General features: G+C 38.3%; 1 protein-coding gene across 7 annotated transcripts in view; it reads left to right on the top strand.

The window, feature by feature from the left end:
• The first annotated feature begins 2,073 nt into the window (after positions 1-2,073).
• GRIK1 (glutamate ionotropic receptor kainate type subunit 1) overlaps positions 2,074-19,576 on the top strand; it is a 404,603-nt gene continuing 387,100 nt past the window's right edge. For 5 of the 7 annotated variants that reach the window (XM_009202391.4, XM_009202387.4, XM_021935147.2 and 2 more), the window contains exon 1: positions 2,075-2,686. In XM_009202391.4, coding sequence (XP_009200655.2) covers positions 2,569-2,686 — 118 coding nt within the window. In that variant the 5' untranslated portion in view covers positions 2,075-2,568. Of the gene's footprint in view, positions 2,687-19,576 lie in introns of all 7 variants that reach the window. The other 2 variants (XM_009202388.4, XM_009202390.3) reach the window with 2 other exon arrangements.

Raw genomic sequence — 19,576 nt, 5'->3', positions numbered from 1 at the left:
GACATAGAAATTTAACCAAAGCTAAAAACATAGACTTGGTAAAACCAGAATTTAAACCCACTTTGTTCAAAAGCTCACTTTATTCTAGACCTTGGGTCTTCAAACTTTAGCCATGTAGTATCTACTATGTATTGGTCTTTAATGTTCCCAGAGAAAACAGATGATTAAAAATGCTTACCACAGACCTTTAGGTTTAAAAATAAATCCTCTAACAGATTTACATTCATTCTCACTTTAAGAAATGCTTATCAATCCCTTTTAAACCACCCATTCTTTGTGTTTTGAAGAATCACTTCCTGAACAAGCCCTTTCCAAACTCTTAAATGAGGTTAGGCTCCTTTTTTTCTTTACTTCCATAGCATCATTTTGTAAAGCTCATCATACTTTAATGCCCATGAGTTCCACGGTGGCAGAAATCATATCCCTCTGTGTCTCCAGAGATTGGCACAATATCTTACACAATGTGGGCTCTCAAAAAATACGCAGAAATAAATGAATAGTTTGACTCTTTTCTGAAGCAGGTCTTGCTACTGTTTTCTTTACTTTTATTTGCACAGTAAGGGTCTCGCTATGTTTCCCAGGCTGGTCTTGAACTCCTGGCTTTAGGTCATCTTCCCTCCTCAACATCACCAAAGTGCTCCAATGTAAGCCAACACACCCATCCTTGCTGCTGTTTGATATTCTCTGGTCTTAAAAATGCTCCCCAAGTGAGACAAAATTTACTCTTCTACAATTTCCCTCTGACAATCTTATTTTTCTTAGTTCTTCCCACATAACTAACACTGAATAAGACTACTTTCTTTTAACACAAGAGCTCTTCAAATGTCTGAAAATAACCAGCATGCGCTCCTACTTCTTCTTGGTTTCCTTAATCTTTCCATGCAAAAATGCATTCCTAAATCCATATCAACCCCTCTTCTTATCTGCAGATATGTTCTGCCTTGTTAACTCTCATCCCAACGTGTCCAGAACCAAGCCTACTACTTGAGATATGAACTGACTAGCTTTCCACAGTGGAGTTCTAACCTCCTTTGGGGAATGAACATGCATTTTCCCCGCTATAGGGTCTTTAGTAAAAAGTATAGTGTCTGACACCACATACAAGATACTCAGTAGGTATTCATTCATTCAACAAAAATGAATGAATAAATGAATGAACGCACGAATGCACTTTAAGATATATTAGATTCCTTTTGCAATTGTTTCCCATTCTAGGCCCATATAACTGTGGACATACTTTTCATATGGATTAGGTCAGTTCTTCAAAATCTATACTCAGTTTAAAAAAAAAGAGATGTTAATACAGAACTAGCAAACATTTATATAGAACATTCCCCACAAAACTCGAAGGAAATTAAGCCAACATAATCAAATGCTAATTTCCCTAGGGAAGTGTCCTTGTCCTTCTACAGAGAAATAGTCTCCAAACCTACATTGCTAAAATAGCCTATCTTTCAGTGTTCAAACCTGACAGTTAAAAGAAATGAAGAAAAGCAGCGGCGCTGGAGGCTGCTTCGATCTCAGTGGCACGTGTAAATGGAAGCAATTTGCAAGAGATTATCTTGGGTCCAAATAGGAATGAAGCCACTATAATCTTGGAGTACTGAAGCCTTCTCATTCCTCTCCCCCTTCCCCTGTTCTTCTTCATCCTTGTGAGAGTTAAAACAGCAGCCCCCATATTTTCCAAAATATTGGAGGCGATTTTCCATTAAATGATGGGTCGAGTCATACCTGACTGTCTATAAGACCCGCTAACAGGTGCACAGGGACATTACCAAGGAGGCTTCCTTGCCACTCACAGCGGACAGCAGAGGCTTTCTCTACTAGGACCAATAGTTTAGATGTGATCTGTCTTAAGAATGCAACACTCGATCGACTTCCCAGCAGCAGAGTGCAAAGTTGCGGGAGAGAAAAAGAGCGTGTGTGTGTGTGTGTGTGTGTGTGTGTGTGTGTGTGTGCGCGCGCGCGAGTATCTTGATCAGTGGGGTTGGGGCGGGCAGTAAATAAAGGGTGGGGCCTGCGAGGGAAGGAGGAAAGCAAAGATTGAGAGAGGCCAGAACGTGGCTCTGCTCCCAGTTAACCTGCTGGAACTCATCAGGCTTGCTCAGAGCCCCTGCACCAACTCACCCAGTACTCTCTCTCCTTCTTCGTTAGTCTTCTTTCCCCCTTTCCCCTCCTCTGTCTGCGCCTACCCCCACTTTTGCATCTGACCAGAGGACGAATGAGGGAAACGTTCCTGCAGATTGGGGCAGCAACTTTCCTCAGATCGTCTCTGGGCTCCCGGAGCCGGAGAGCGCTGATCCTCCGCGGTCTGCGGCCCATGGAAGAGGAGGAGGAGGAGCCGTGATGGGCTAGCGACAGCAGTGAGGAGCCCCGAGCGAGCTCAGCCTTGCCAGCTAGCTCCGCGGTCCCACGCGGGTTCCCTAGAGCTCGCTCCGTGGGGAGCGCGCAGCGTGCTTGGAACCGGAGCATCCAGAGAGGATGAGGCGGGGACCCGGCCCAAGTTGGGTGCATCTCTCGGGCGTCCGGCAGCGGCTGTATCTCGGCATGAATTAAGAAGCTAGGAAGATGGAGCTCGGCACACTCCTCGCCCAGCCCGGGCTCTGGACCAGGGACACCAGCTGGGCACTCCTCTATTTCCTCTGCTATATCCTCCCTCAGACTGCCCCGCAAGTACTCAGGATCGGTGAGTGAGCCCCAGGCTGCCTGCTCGAGAGACGTGGTAGCTCGCGGCACCAACGCGGGTGTAGCGGGTCCCGGGCGAGGCAGCGCGCGGCGGCGCAGGAGCAGGAGCTGGGGAAGGTGGAGGTCAGTGCGCACGGGAGGCTACACAGCAAACGGGGAGCCGCGTCACTGCTTCCCTCCTAGAGGGTGCCGGACTTTCCAGGGAGGTACAGTTGGCGGGGTTTTCAATCTGAGCTCCAGGAACGCGGGTTAGAGTGCGGGGATCCAGGTTCGCAGGGACGGGCACCCCTACTCTGGGCAAGGGATCGCGCGCCGCTGCAGCCACTTGAGTTGGGTGCAGACATGAGCTCTCTCAGCCTCCTGGGTGGGCGTCTGTCAGTCCAGATCCGCAGTCCCGGTGCCTGGCAACCTGGGCTCTGGGCACTGGCGAGTATGCATGAATCTCAAGAGTAGAATACACGGACCACTAGGGGTGTGGGAATATTCTAGAGCCTGTTACCCCAGAGCCTCCAAGTTTTTATGCCTTAGTTGGGTTCTTCCACATGGAGTCTGCCAAGTCTGACGGGTTCCACTAGACTGGGGCAGGGTTCAGATCTGACTTCGAGCTGAAGATTCGAAGAGTGAGAAGGACGGTCAGTTAGCAACGTCAGCAGACACTTAACGTTTCCCACTTGCTCCCTAATCTGCCCGTTTGCCTGCCACTGAGCACGATCCAGTTCCCAGTCCAGGTAGCTTCGTAGGAGATTCAGGGCTCTGATCTCAAATGAGATTAAAAAAAGGCACTGGAAGGCTGAATGTGGGCAGCCCAAAGATGACAAAAGGCAAGGACAGTGGAAGGGGCGTGGACTCACAGCCGTAAATGTACAGCACTCACCACCAAGGTTTGGTCTGTGCCTGCATAGGGCAATTTCTGAGCTTTGAGGGTTGACACAGCTCTTTGCCTTTCAAACCAAACCCGGTTATTGTTCTCTTAATCTCATTTGCCCTCCTCCTTTCCCAACCCATCGGGCTTCTTAGAGACACAGTCACAGAGGGAGCCCCAGGTGAAGTTGTGACATCGCATGGGTCTCTTAGCTTCTCCTGTCTTCCACTTTCAACCACAAGAGTGAAGCCCTGATCTCTGAGGACTTCTAACTCACCCTTTCCAGGAACTAACAGAATATGCCAGGAGCAGTACCAGGCAGCGGCATAGTGGCACTTCCTGAGCAGTTGAAATTTCTGTTACTGTGCTAGCTCTGACTTACAGTCAGCCCCTTTACAAAAATTCAGAACATAGTGGGTTTTATTTTTTTAATCACTGAACATGCCCATTAAAAGAAAAATAGAAATGTGCTACTTTGAGCTGCAGATTCCAAATACTAACTTTTACTACAGACATGTTTTTTTCTAGACTATGGGTAATTTTAATGTGCATTGTATTGGATAGTTTAGGGTCTTTTCTAAAACAGATTCAAAGTATTTATTTTTTTAAAAAACTTACTACTATACATAACTGAAATATCCTTTACCTGAGATAAGTTCTAGGTTTAACATCCTGGGTTTTGGGGAACGCAATCAACTCTACTCACCCTGGTTAAAAAAAAATATTCTGAACAATACAAAGTAAGGAATGAGTGTGCGTGTGTTATAATTTCCAATACTTATTAACTTAATTGGGGTTTTGCTTATGTATTTTACCTTTTGAAAGAGACAAATCTAGGGATGCTAGAAATGGCTGTGCTAGCCAGTGTTCCTCCTCCCTGTATAACAAGTATAAGGTAGCATTTTCCTTTCCTATATCCCCCACACCTAAAGGAACTCAGGAGGAGAAGGGAAAAGGATGCTTTAAGACATATTTGTTCACAGATCTGAGTATTTGTCTAAGCTCCAAGCAATCACAATCATCTATGTAAAAATAGTTTTCAAAGTGAAAACAACCAACCACTGACCTTACAAATGTATGCCACAAGATAATGAGGTTTTCTCTTTTCTAAATGGGAGCCAACATGCATGAAATAAAATGGCATGGCATGGCCTGGTGTTGTTTATGTGCAGTACAAATATGTTACTCCTTCTGGCCTGGAGTGATCTGTGGCTGATGTGAGCACTCTTGCCCTGTAGGCACCTAAGGACCAATGCATGCTTTTAAACGAGCAATTTAGCACCGTGGAAACCAGCTTTACCTCAGAGGAAACCTGTTTCTCTACAGTGACTTTCTTGTGTCAGTCAAGTGCAATACTGAATACAAAAAATTAACATAAAAGGGGTTGGGGACTAAGCCAAAGTTTATGTGTGTGTATGAATGTGTGTAAGGAAAAAGAAAGGAGAGTTATATTCTTTATCATATCCTGTCCCATCCTTCTTTCCAACAAACCGTCAACCATCCAAGCAACCGATCAATCAACTAAACAATCAACCAATCAACAAAAAGGGTCTCTAGATTATGAACTGGCACGTTTTTTAGTGACTTAAAATATTCAAAGTAAAGTATAGCAAAATCAGTAGGCACTCAGTACTGGGTCCTCATATGGAGAAGGCACTCAAATGCTTGAATGAATTAATTACTGGTCTACTTTTCTTGTCAAAGTGTCTGCTTAAGCTTCAGCTTTGGAGAAAAGGAGAAAAGCTAAGATAAAATTCATGCATACTGAATATTTGAGAGGGCATTGAGTTCACATATACACATGATTTGAGCATACACTGTGAATGTCTATCGGAAAGTTTATAATCTTATGCAACAGTTAAGAGACAGAGAAGACCAGTAGGCTAGTGGTGCCCTTAACATTACTTCTGCACTCGAGAAGTTTCCCAGCAGCTTGCACAGAAGAGAAATATAGCTGGTTGCTGGGAATTGTGTGGAGCTGCTGGGGTCATCCCTGCCTCTCTGTATACACCAGTGTATATCAACAACCAGTTAGTTGACATACGCAATTAGTTGGTCTGTGAGCTTCACAATCACAAATATCTTCCTTAATTGGGCAGCTGACTTATAACTAATGGTTAAAACAGGATCTAGGTAACCTTGGTAGATGTGGCCCACCACCACTAATTGAAAAAACATTCCAAGTGCATGTGCAATTTTAGGGCAGATGTGTAATATTTATAATAAGAATTACAGAAAGATCGATAATATATTTGTGTGCATCATCTCAACACATACAATTATAGAGGTCATGGTAAAAACAGGATTAAGAATTGAGTAGTGGGCAGCCAGGCTTTCTGAAGCATGTTTTGGTGTCAGAAAGCATAGGTTTGAGTCCCACCTCCACGATTTACTAGATACATGGATGAGTGAGTGAGGGTTATTTAGTCTTACCAGGCCATTGCTGTTGCATCTGACAAATTGAATTAAAACTACTGCAAACCTCACAGTGTCATTGATAAGAGCTCAATATGAAAGGGCTTTGAGTAATATCTGGATACATTTGTTGTAGTATTACTGTTGTTATTTTGTTTTTACTTCTAGTTTTTAATTATTTACATTTTCTTCCTAAACAGGGACTTAACAGTTGATCAGTGTATCTTTATAAGGCCTTTAATAGCCTTGAGCCTAAATCTCTTCATCTGTGAAGTAGCTGTAATGGTATCAGCCTTTCCTATTTTACAAGGGAAGATGAAATACTCTAATTTCTGTAATTTGCCAACAAACCATCAAATAAAGATGTTACTATTGTGTAGTTAAGTACATCACAAAAATAGAAATATTGTGTAGTTTTATATGAATAGTGTGGAAAGCCATAGCAACAATATCATTGTTCACATGCTTTTATTTCCTTGGGAGAAGTCCAAATTTATTTTATGTCAATCATTACCTTGGCTGTAGCATCATTTTTGGATATTTTAACCCAAAGATCCCCAAAGTTCCAAGTAATATTTTTATTTGTTCATATTTTTACATAAGTGTGTACAGGCCCATGACTTTATTTTTAGGCACTTAGTTTTTTCATCATTTTAATATTCATTCTTCATTCAACAAATATTCTTTGAGTTCTCACTTCCCTAGCATGAGCCAGACACACTTATAAAATTGCAGGATGTACACCAGTGAATAAAATGGACAGCATCTGCCCCTTGAGGTTTGCATTCTGACAATTGCAATCTATACTGCTGACGTTTTTCATCAGATTTTCAATGTGGTCACTTTAAAATTTTTTTCAAATATTATTCTCGAAGAGTTCTTAGTTAATGTTCTGCCACTGATTTATTACATCAATTGCATAGTCAACTTGGAATAAGTTCTGGCTTCCAAATGCATCGAGTGTGGAGAGTGGTACATGCTGCCAAACTTAGAAGAAACTCAGAAACTCAGAGGAGAGTTGCCTGTGTTTAGGAAGACCTCTTTGGCTGGAGGTAGAGTCACTGAGAGAAGCACCTGTGTCTTCAAAATCATCTTGGTCCTAACATGAACTTGAAAACTCCAATGGACACCGGAAAAATCTAAAGAGAAGGTGTCTGATAGTGTGATATAAAAGGGAGCACCTGACTAATATTAACATGTTTCTGCAAATGAGCAGATCTTTTCCCTTAACAATTTTACCTGTGTCATTCATCGTTTCATTTAACATTGATTTTATGGGCCTAATGTTAACATTGCATAGACCTCAACTTCAGCTACTTTTCTTGTAAGGTTTGTGATCTCTGGTTTTCATTGAGATAGTGACTTTGCGAAAGTTCGGTTATTACTGGTGGAAACACCAGAAATTGAAACTAGCTATTCTGGTCTCAGGTTTTGAGTTCCTTGCATTAAATTATGCCATATTGTGTGTAGACTTACGTATGCCAAGTATACACAGTATAAGTGTGTATTCAAACAATAAAGAACGCTTACTTTAAGTAATTTAGTTACCCAGAATAACTAAAAGCAAGAGTTCATTTCTCTTATATTTGATTTCAGCTTAGTATACACTATATTGGTCCTAACATGAACTTGAAAACTCTGATGGGCACTGGAAAAATCTAGAGAGAAAGTATCTGATGGTGTTACATAAAGGGGAGTGCCTGGCTAATGTTAACATGTTTCTGCAAATGAGCAGATCTTTCCCCTTTCACTGTGTGTACTAAGTGGAAATCGAATATAAGAAATCAACTCTTGTTCTTGGTTATTCAGGGTAACTAAATTACTTAAAAGTGAGAGTGATTTATATGTGAGACAACTAGCAAAGAGAAAAACGGATATTATCAGTGAACTCTCCAGAATTTCTTTTTTGAAAGGGTTCAAAGAATGCAATCAAGTTGGAGAGGAAGACTTACTACTTACTTATGCCTAGCAAACACACTGTTTGTTGTCAGAGTGTACAGTTAACTGGGAAGGGTTTAGAGGAAGGGTTGATGGGGACAGTGGTAGTGGTAATCTCTCAATCCTCTTTTGTTGTTTCACTGATAATTATCCGTATAACATAGGAAGTATCATTCATATTCTAAAATTTTCCAAAAGTTATTTAGACTAGAAGAAAGAGCAGTGGAGATCTCAATTCTGTTTTGTTGTTTCACTGATAATTATTCATATGACATAGGATATATTATTTATGTTCTAAAATTTTCCAGAAGCTATTTAGACTAGAAGAAAGAGTAATGGAGGACTTCAAGTAGAAGGGGATTCATATTTCCTGCTGCCTTTTTCTAATTGACTGAAACTGAGAAGATTATTTAATTTGTTACCCTCAGTTTTGATATCTATAGAAGAGAAAATAATAATGACAAATGTATGGTTTATCATAGGAATGAAATACATCATATGTAAAATGCATGGCATACCTTCGATCTTGAGGAAGATAACTCTACCTCTCTCTCTCCCCTCTGTCTCTCTCTGTCTCTCTGTGTGTCTCTCTGTCTCTCTCTCTCCCTCTCTCTCTCTCTCTCTCCCCTCTCTCTCTGTCTCTCTCTGCCTCTCTCTCTCCCTGTCGCTCTCTCTGTCTCTCTCTCCCTCTGTCTCTCCCTCTGTCTCTCTCTCTCTCTCTCTCTCTCTCTGTCTCTCTCTTTCTCTGTCTCTTTCTCTGTCTGTCTCTCCTCCCTCTCTGTCTCTCTGTCTGTCCTCTCTCCCTGTCTCTGTCTCTCTCTTTCCTCTGTCTCTCTCTCTCCCTCTCTCTCCTTCTCTCTCTGTCTCTCTCCCCCCTCTGTCTCTCTCTCTCTGCATGTCTGTCTGTCCCTCTCTCTCTCTCTCTCTCTCTGTTAATGAACAGGGCAAGAGTTCTGTGCTCCACAATCACCTATTTGAGCAAGTAAGCCTGGGGAAATGTTCTTACTTGGAGATTCATGAGGCACATTTGTATAGTAAAGGCTTTTTGAAATTCTGCAGCAAAACAAACAAACACCCTGTTTCTTTTGTTTAACCCAATGTCTTTCACATATTTACTATTGGAAGACCCTTATTTGAATCGTAGCTATTAATGTCCCACTCAACTTATGCTCCCCAGAGCACACCTGAGGAAACATGGGCCGGTAAAACCACAGCAATTTCAGCACACACAGCCAAAGTCACATGGCCATACATCCTGCAGCTGCTTCCTTCTAAGCCAGAGTCTGCCATTCCCAATTTCAGAACATTTTCTTAAAGGCTTAAGATTACCACGACACACGGTTACCTATGTAAAAACCTGCACATACTGCCCATGTACCCGCACCTTAAAATAAAAATAAAAATGAATTAAAAAATAATACTTAGTATGGTGGCAGATATTTTGCATGCTTAATAAATATTTTTTTCTTTAAGAAAGTATACTTAGTTGTTTAATACTGATCGCCCTCTTTTATTTAGAACATATTCTTAAAACCACACAATCTATTCTAAAGGTTTACCATTTTATTAGCATAAAATGTGATTTGGGGCCATTTTCCTTTTCTTTTTCTCTTTTTTTTTTTTTTCCACTAGACTTGCTTTTTAACATTGTTTTAAATTGAAAATTCGTATTAGACTTATAATATCTTTTCCAGGAAAGTAATTTGTGGTAAATTCAAGGTCTATATTTAACATTTAACCTATTCTTTATTTTAAAACGCTTATCTGATTTTTTAAATGACAAATTGTCATGGTGAAACAAAAGCATTCAAATGAAAAGGAATGTATTCCAGCTAAATTAATTGTATTAATTTCTTATCTTGATTTACTACTGACATCGAGTTGTTGTATCTAATTGGAAACTCCCTACTTATTATACGGCACTGTCATTGTTTTTCCAATTAATTTATTTAAAATAATCAAATTGATTGTTCGAAATAATAAAATAATTAGAAAAATAGATAATCCTGGAGAGGAAAATTTAGAAAAGGAAAGAAGTAAAAACATTTAATTTATAATCTCATTTATGAACTACTGAAAAAATTGAACTCTTTAGAATAACTTTCCCAGGCTACTTGGACAATATTTTACTTTTTTCTTACTAAAAAACTAGGAATTTTGTAAAGTACATAATGAAATCTAAGGTAAGATTAGTCACAAATTAAAATTAACAAGCAATGATATTAACTAAATAATAAGTAAACTACTGGCCACAAATTAATCTCATAGAAACACCTCCCACAGCTTCAAAAGATTTTCTTTTAGCTTTTAAAAATATTATTTGGCGCATTTGTCAAGTAGAGCAGTTACATTTGAAAGATTAGGTCATGTTTTGTCTTTCGATTAGTTACTATTTCACTAGTATCCTGGCTAGGTAAAGCAAAAATACAAAATAAAGCAACCGTATAACAGCCTATCTACTGTCTTTAAATTTCAAGGGAAGTGTGATAATGCAGATTTTTATATCAGAATTATGCCTGTGTGTTTTTATTTAACAAAAATCCAATGGTTAATTGTTATTATTACCATCAGTTATCAATTTGGAGACTAACAGTTCACTACGACTTACTATTTCCTTTTAAAGATTCAAAAAAGTATTAAAACATTATTTTTTACACTAAACAAGTCAAAGAGCACAGACAATCTTAAGGCAAAACACCTATTTTATCTCATGATTGATTAAAACTCAACCTATACATGGGTTAGTATACACACACGTGTATTTCCTTGCTCTGTCTGCTGAGAAGGCTTAGGAACAATGATACCCCAGTAACAATGAGCACTCCTGGCACCCAGGGCTCCTGAGGAAAAAAAAATGTATTATTCTAGGACTGGGAAGGGAGGTACATGAGATCATTCTGGAGAATCTTATGGTGCCGGCAAGTAAAGAAATGCTCCCATGAATGCATACTGATATAGATAAATGATTAAATAAATAAGTAGGGAGAATAGGCAAATCTGGCTCAGCAAAAGAGCCAGGTGATCCAGGTTAGCATCAGCAGTGGGAGGTTATGCTGATAGTATTCACGCTTGATAACAGGTGGTGCAAGTCGTGTGTTACCTATCTGGTCTCCCTCCCTGAAGCCTAGAGTCCTATTCTAATAATGAGAAAACATCGGACAAATTCCAATAGAGTAGGATTCTACATAATAGCTGACCAATATTGATAAAAACTACTAAAGTCATGAAAAACAAGGAAAATCTGAAAAACTGCCACAGCCAAGAGAAGCCTAATAAGACTTAGTGAGAAAAATGTAACGTGCTATCCTGAATGCAATTCTGGAACAACAACGACAAAATGACATTAGGTAAAAACCAACGATACTGAATAAAGATTGACTTTACTTAATAATAATTTATTGATACTGGTTTATTAATTTTATCACTGTACCATACTAATGTAATAATAACGGGAGAGAAGATGTGGAGTATATGTGAACTCGGTACTGTATTCTCAATTTTTCTGTAAACCTAAAGCTGTGCTAAGAAATAAAGTCTATGTTTTAAAAAGATTCAACCCATATCAAGGTTTCTTCTGTTACTGTTTCTACCTACTCTGCAGTACATAAAGATCTGCAGCTGTATCAAGGGAAATAAAACGAAAAAGCCTTGTTCATTCCATACAATATGCTACATGCAGGGTTTTCTAAGAGTGTCCTTAAAGACAACAATATTTAATGTTGAAAAAATCATTGAAGAAATAAGCTTTATATAAAAATTGCTAATCTGATGGTTATACATCCTCTTTAGAATTCTGCAGTGAGTTTGTAGAAAATCAGACATTAGCTGTTTCTATCCATTAGCATCTTGGTCTTCAACTATTATACTTTTTGTACTTAAATATAATTTACTGTTGAATATTGATTCAAGCATTGTAACATTCTGTTAGATGCTTTAAGTGCTGATGTCCTTAAATGAAAAGTCGCAGGAAACTATTTGCACAGAGTACTTTTCTTAGCAAAATTGTCTAAATATGCCTTTAAAAATCAATACTTAATTCCCAGAGGGGGAAAAAATAAAACACTTCATAATGCAGATTGGGGAAAGGATGGTAAAAATCAAGTGTTTTTATTTTCTTTCATTGTGAGGACTCAATTATAACTTTTAAAGGTTTTATTTTTTCCTAAATTTTAAACTTCTAAAATGTTGGATTACATACTTTAGTCATCCATAAACAGATGTTGCATTCTGATGAACTGGCTATGTTTACATTGTATGAGATGTTACTGTACTTTGTCTCCTAAAAGCGGATTAATCAGATAGAGCCATTCTTCAAATCTAAAGGCAATATTTGCCTGGGCAGTGCTGTTCCTTTTGTTCATAGGATGTATTTGAACCCTAAGGCTGTTTCCATGCATGTCCACTGAGTTGGCAAGGACCTTTATAAATGATTGTGAATCATCTAAATGTTCAACAGGAGGGAAAGGTTAAGAAAATAACAGTAGAATGTCCTCCAGCTTCATTCATGTTGCAGCAAATGACAGGATTTCATTCTGTTTTGCGGCTGAATAGTATTCCATTGTATATATTTACATTTTCTTTATCCATTCATCCGCTGATGGACACTTAGGTTGAGTCTGTTTCTTGGCTACTGTGGATAATGTTGCAGTGAACTGGACTGCAGATATCTCTTCAACATGCTTCTTTCAATTCCCATGGATATATACCTAGAAGTGAGATCGCTAGATCATATGATAATTCTATTTTTAGTTTTTAAGCAACCTACATACTCTTTTCCTTAATGGTTGTACTAATTTACATTCCTGCCAACAGCATATAAGAGTTGCCTTTTCACCACATCCTTGCCAGCATTTGTTATTTTTTTGTCTTTTTTGATAATAGCCATTCTAACCATTCTAACTGAGGCGAGGTTACTTAAGAAATAAAGCAATCATTAAATATGATCCATAAGAAGAAATAAGCAAAAAATGCATACAAAATAATATAGATCATAGTGTATGGTTTTACATACTTTGGATTGGGAATTTATATAGTTCATTCTTGCTTATACGTGATAACTTTTAGTTAGTTAATGTGGAAAAGGGAACTTTATTGATTTTGTTAAGATGGTAGAATTGTGGGTGAAAGTTTTCTTTCAGTTTTATTCCCATTAATGTGTTTTGTCCAGTTTAACAATGATTAGTTAAGGATAATGTTTTGTAGATTCTCGATTATTAAAGCAGACATTTGCCTGCAGATTGCTGTAATGAAAAGTGCACTGGAATGAGAGTACTTCCACTTCTGGTGGTTCTTAGCTTGGCCACGTCGCATAACCTCCTAGTAAATCCAACCCTTTGTCAGAGAGTAGTGAGTGGTGAGCACGCACATGGGTGCCTCTGCTGATCTCCATATCCGTAATACCCTCTGCAGTATCTGCTTCATTTTATTGTCATTGGGATGAGCTGATATGCTGCATGAAGATGTGCAGCTGTATTACATTTAACATTTAGAGCCGCAGCATCCAGTGTGTGGAACTTTGTTTCCCTGTAATTAATCTTAACTGGCACACATCAAAGTGAGGACCTTGATGTGGCCCCAGTGGGAGTCTCCTCGCTTTCTATTTCAAACGGAAATTATTTTGAATCTATTTTCTCTCTTCTCCCTACAGAGATGACAGACATGAAAGGAGAGGCATTTGCTGTCATTCCTCTGGGACGTCCACTGGGGTGTAGCTTGTTCCACCAGGTCCTGGGTATCAGCCTCTAATGCATCGCATTCCCTGTCCAAATCCATGACTGGGTAGCCCCGTGTGGCTCACTCTGCTGCCGCCCATCCTTTAAGACTTGGCGTGTTTTCCGTCTGGTCTCTTACTTAGCTGGTGCCTACCCAGAGTCTCTTCGGGGTGGAATTTGTGGCTCACACAGCAGCACCCACTCCAAGTGACCTTAAAGTCCTGCTGGTTATCTCAGGCTCTTTCTGTCCTAGTATATCCTGCCTTCATCTCGGCTTTCCTGGTGGCACCTTGAATGGCCAATTGTACACCATGGTCCTCCACTCCCAGAGACCCACCCATCTGTGGGCATGGATTTTCACCAAATCTAAGGGATTTTATTGACCTCCTACCTTGACTGCAGGTCTCCCAACTCGAAGGGGAGGAAAGATGGAGCTGAGTTCTTGTATTATCACACGTCTATCTCAGCTCTCAGGTTCAGGCTGTAAACACTGCTGTGGTATTTAAAGCAATGTTTCTTTTTTTTAAATTAAAGCAGCAACAAAAGAAGCAACAATAACAACAAACTTTTCAAATTTCAGTTTTTGGCTTTGCAACAGAAAGCTTAGTCCATGGATGTCCAACCCTTTGAATGTGAGGATGTTTTTGCTTATCTCTGGTGGCAGATATCACAAAAATTATGCCCAAACCTTTTTTCTTAGCTCATCAGCTCTCCTCAGTGTTAATGTATCTGATGTGTGGCCCAAGACAATTCGTCATCTTCCAGTGTGGCCCAGGGAAGCCAAAAGGTTGAACAACCGTGGCCTAGGCTTTAGGACTAGTGTCTCTGTGTCATTCTCTCTATATATATCATATATACATGTATATATGTGTATATATATATGTATATGTGTGTATATATGTGTATATGTGTGTGTGCGTGTATATATATTTTTTGTTTGTTTGGTTTTGGTTTTCTTTGAGATGGAGTCTCGCTCTGTCACCCAGGCTGGAGTGCAGTGGTGCGATCTTGGCTCACTGCAACTTCCACCTGCCAGGTTCAAGTGATTCTCCTGCCTCAGCCTCCTGAGTAGCTGGGACTACAGGTGCCCACCACCACAGCTGGCTAATTTTTGTATTTTTAGTAGAGACAGGGTTTCACCATGTTGGCCAGGATGGTCTCCATTACCTGACCTCGTGATCCATCTGCCTGGGACTCCCAAAGTCCTGGGATTATAGGCATGAGCCACGTACCCAGCCCACATTTTATATATTTATATAAATAATATATAAGTGTGTATGTGTCTGCATTTATTACAGCTTATTTCCATTAGCATATATAATATAAGCATTGCATATACATATTATTAAGCATATTTATTGCATATATTATACACACTACAGCCGAAAATACTGAATATATAACATATACTACATAGTATACATAAATTCATATATAACTATATACAAATACATATATAGTTGTGTATTATTTATTATAATTATCCTTTGGTTTATATAGTACATATATATTATTACATATATCATCACACACATTATAATATATACTACATATCATATATAATATACATGTATTCATAGATAAATTCAGATTTATATAATAAGATTCCAGTTTGCATTTTTCTCTGTCTCTTACCTATTCAACCTGGAGGCAAATCACACATGAAGCTATCATTGCATTTTGAGTAACTAGGCAAGGCAATGTCTGCGAGTTCTGGTGGTGTGGAGCGGGGGGGCATCAGGCCCACCCAGACCATGCCAATTTGTTATGCTTTTAGGATGTTCTGAGGCTACATACCACTGAGTTTGAAATATCTGTTCTGCTTCTCCTGAGAATTTTCCTGTTGGTCAGATTGAACAACAGGGAACACACGCCATCATCCAGGCTCCAATTAACTCGGAAGGATTGATGATTTTTTACATCTGTGGAACATTTGTGAGAAAATAGACAGTATGATATCACAAATAAAGTTCCTCAGGGAAAAACATAATTGCATAGAAAACACAACAAAATTGTTAGAAATAATTGTCCATTATTACCTTAACCTAAGCAGTATACTCCTCTTGGAATAATAATGATAAATAAATTGTAAAGAGAAAGAAATCAGACCCAGAAATCTATTTGAACAAGCTGTAGAAGGCACATAGACTTAAATATACGTGTGTGTGTATATATATAATTTCTTATATAATATATATACAAAAAACTAGATAAGATGCACAAATAAATTAACAACAATAGTGTTTAAGACCAGGCAGAACCTTTAAAGATCTTAAAGTTCAACTTTTTCATTTCATAACTGAGAATACTAAGGCCCCAGAAGCTTTACAGAAATAAACACTCAGTAAGCAAGCCACAATTCTTAACCTTCTTCTCAGTGCTATTTTCTTGCAACTTTGTTTTTCTCATGCAACTAATTTGAAAGGTGTTAAAAATCTACATCTGAATGAATGAAAAATAGTAACCAACTAACAAAATTCATACAAGTCTCAGAGTACAAAAAGCACTGGACTAATCAGTGTGGTTTCTTCAAATCAGGATGCCCATTGTAGAGAATTCTGAAATGTGTCTTAAATGAGAGAGTGCACATGTGAAAGGGAGGTGAGGCCAGAGGGATTATTATTGTAAATACTCAAATCTAGGGAAATTTTAACATCCAGGGAAAATATTGATAAAGAAATCCTAACAGAAATATGTTAAACTACACATATCTTGAAGTCTTTTTTTTTTTTTTTTTTAGCTTTGTATTATCTAGGTATTTCTGATTTCTGATTAACTTATCTACAGTTACTTGAGTGAGCAGAAATGTCTTCATATCTAAAAGGGCTCTTAGAAAAAAATAAAGTTAGCATTTACAAACGAGTGGTATATAGCATAACAATTTAGAATAGGTAGAGTCTATAGCCATTGCAATTTATATTATCCTAATTTAATTGGAAATATTGAAGTGAGTGTTATACTTTGGTTAGGCTAAGTACATGTGCATACAAGGGAAGAAGGCTAAAGAGCGGTATCTGTCACTCACTTTTTGAGAACGTCATAAAAAAATCAGGAAGGCAGCCCATCATTTGGAACTTTGAGATTCATAGTCTCACTCCTATATCAGATACAAAAAGTGAGGTGGAATGTATTATTGATATGCTGCTCAAAAAGATAAAATCGGTGAACAGTTCCTGGAGAGCACGCTAAGTTTGCTCTACTGTTCCTGAAGGCTGGCCTGCCTTTTGTTTCATGTGAAGTAATCCTTCAAATCAACTTCTGGGTTTTGCAAGGTAACAGTTGACCTTTTCTTCTCCCTTCAGACTATGAAGTTTTAATTTATGTATTCACACCCTCTCTGTCATTTACTTATTCATTTATTCATTCTTATATTTATAGCTTGTCTTGTTCTAAAAATATTTTAAAGGCTTATAGAAATACATATGTTATAATCTGATCAAATACATTAATGAGAATGGAGGTGAAGGTGAAGCAAGATTAAGGCAGGGGTGTTTCCCTGAAAAGACGCCAAAAGTGGACGAGAAAATTGTATCCGCACTTCCTGGCAGCTGAATTGAGAAGGGAAACAGAACAAACCTGAGTTTGCAGAGTCTGGTTGCTTAAACAAATTACAGGTTTTTCAGGTTAAAAACCATGCAAGAAATTTATCCTGTGATCTTGATAAAGGGAAACAATGTGATGTTATAGATAACATACCTACTATCAAATCGGTAGCGTGTTTCATACATTTGTTTCTCATGAAGTGCTCAATACAACTCTATGACAAGGCATCACATAGTAATAAGAACACTTCTACAAAATGTCTTGGTATGAAGCTTGGTTTGATCTAGACTTCAGTTTATGGTATCTAGGGAAATGGAGGGCTTGCATGTCACCTCATCATCATTCGTAATGATTGCTCCTTGAGTCTGAGCTTTTTCTGAAGGAGAGTAGCAGAAAGTTAGAAGGAAGAGGGGTTATGATTAAGTGTGCATTTCTGCTTAGAGCCAGATCCATAAACATTAGAAGGTAGGAATGAGGTCCTTCTGTGAAATTAAGAAACCCAAATAAGGTACCTTGTTAAATAGAAGACCACCTCACCTCTAAGAGGATGAGGCATCTGGAAGCAGAGGCAATGTTTTACTCAGAAAATCCTTGCAAATAGGTTTAAATAATGACAAGAGTCACCAAAAGGTGGGGGGGAAAAAAAAGGTCGGGGGAGAATAAAGTTTTTTGAGACATGAAGTTTAAATAGCATGTCTTTCAGGTAAATTCTAAGACAGGTAAGTTGGGGATTGCACATTGACCTTATATATGATTATCTGTAAACCAATAACATGTTCAGTAGACTGTGTGTAGACTATACCTACCATGGTGATTGGGTTTCAGAGCAGTTGTTCTTAGCCTTTCTTATAGTAACCACAGAATAAAGCTCATCATATCATGAGGTCAATGCTTCATAACTACATATACACCTGTTCATCACTTCATCACAACCCTTCTTCCATCTAACCTTATTTCATGTATGTATATGTATCTCCTCACTTTCAGATAATAATTTCCAATTTTTTGTACTCTTGTTTTCCTTCGATTTTGTATTTTGTACTTGCTTAACTATGTTTTTGTTGTTTTATTTGTTATTAGAGTCTTCTCTGTATATCTTAGTCTGGTCAGTAATAAAGCTTAAATCTTTTCTATCCCCTCTGAATCTTTCAGATACTCCTCTGTAATCCTAATCATCTCCTCTTAGAAAAGCCTATTTTATCTAACAGGACTATTGATTATATAAGGCTGAAGGGAAATAACTAAATGTTTGTCAGTCTGTGTTCTGAATATCAAATTTGCCCACCTTTCTGTAGACTCCGTATTTCAGAGTACTACCATGTGCTTAAAATGTAAGAACAAGCAAACAAAACCGGAAACATTGGCGTGTTTGGTTTAAGGTTTTGATCTTTGTCTGATGTTCCTGAAAAGACTCCTTTAACTTTTGTTCAATTTCTTGTCTTTTTTTCTGAGAGAAAGGAAACACTCATTATAACTCCATGGTAGATTTCATTTTCAAACTCACACTTCTCTATTTTGAGTTCAAATTAAAGACCCCTGTCACATCTGTAAAATGCCAAGCTGAGCTACAAACTGAGTTAATGATAGCTTCCTTCTATTTCATGTTTATTATTACAATGTTTTACTAGCTTTCTCTAGTTTTCTGTCTTTCAGACATGAATATGAATGTGGTACATTAGATATTATGCAGAAGTACAAATTCTCCTTTATAGCTGGCTGAGAAAAGCTTGCAACTGACATTTCAACTGAAAAGTAAGATGCAGAAGAGAAAAAAAAGAACTTCTCTAGGGCCTTTTGAAGGAGGACAGTATCACCCTACAAGTCAATATGTGACCATCCGAATTAGCATTATATTTCATAAATCTATCTACAGCATAATTCATACTCAGTCAAAGGGAAATATGGCAAAATTCCCTGTGGAAAGACTCATTTTTGTATAACACATACACATACACATAAACACACACAAATGGCACAGAATTGTGTAAATCAGTACACAAGTCCTTTTAGGCCAAAAAAAAAAAAAAAAAAAGAAAGAAAGAAAGAAAAAGGGTGATTGCTTTCTAGCTAGTGTAGACTTGAGAAAACCATTTTATGTTCTGCAGTCTGGTCTTATGCACCAAACACTCATATCTGAGATTCTTCCTGAAGAAATAAAACACGTTCTGAAATTCTCTCTGCATCTTATCCCAAAAGTCTGCTCAAAAAAAAGTGACTTACTTAGAGGCATACAAATGCAAGACCCAGTCATGAAAATGAAGTGTAAAAGGACTGAGGAATACAACAGCAAAAGTTGTAAGTTTGAACTTTAGTCATTTTTAAGCAAAGTAACTGTTTGCATTTATTTTTATTATTTTATTATTTTTTTTTAATTATACTTTAAGTTCTAGGGTACATGTGCATAACGTGCAGGTTTGTTACA

The sequence above is a fragment of the Papio anubis genome, chromosome 4 (genome assembly GCF_008728515.1).
Source record: "Papio anubis isolate 15944 chromosome 4, Panubis1.0, whole genome shotgun sequence".
NCBI classification, from domain to species: Eukaryota; Metazoa; Chordata; class Mammalia; order Primates; family Cercopithecidae; genus Papio; species Papio anubis.
Note: the sequence above shows the minus strand (reverse complement) of the source record. Positions and strands in the feature narration are given on the sequence as shown.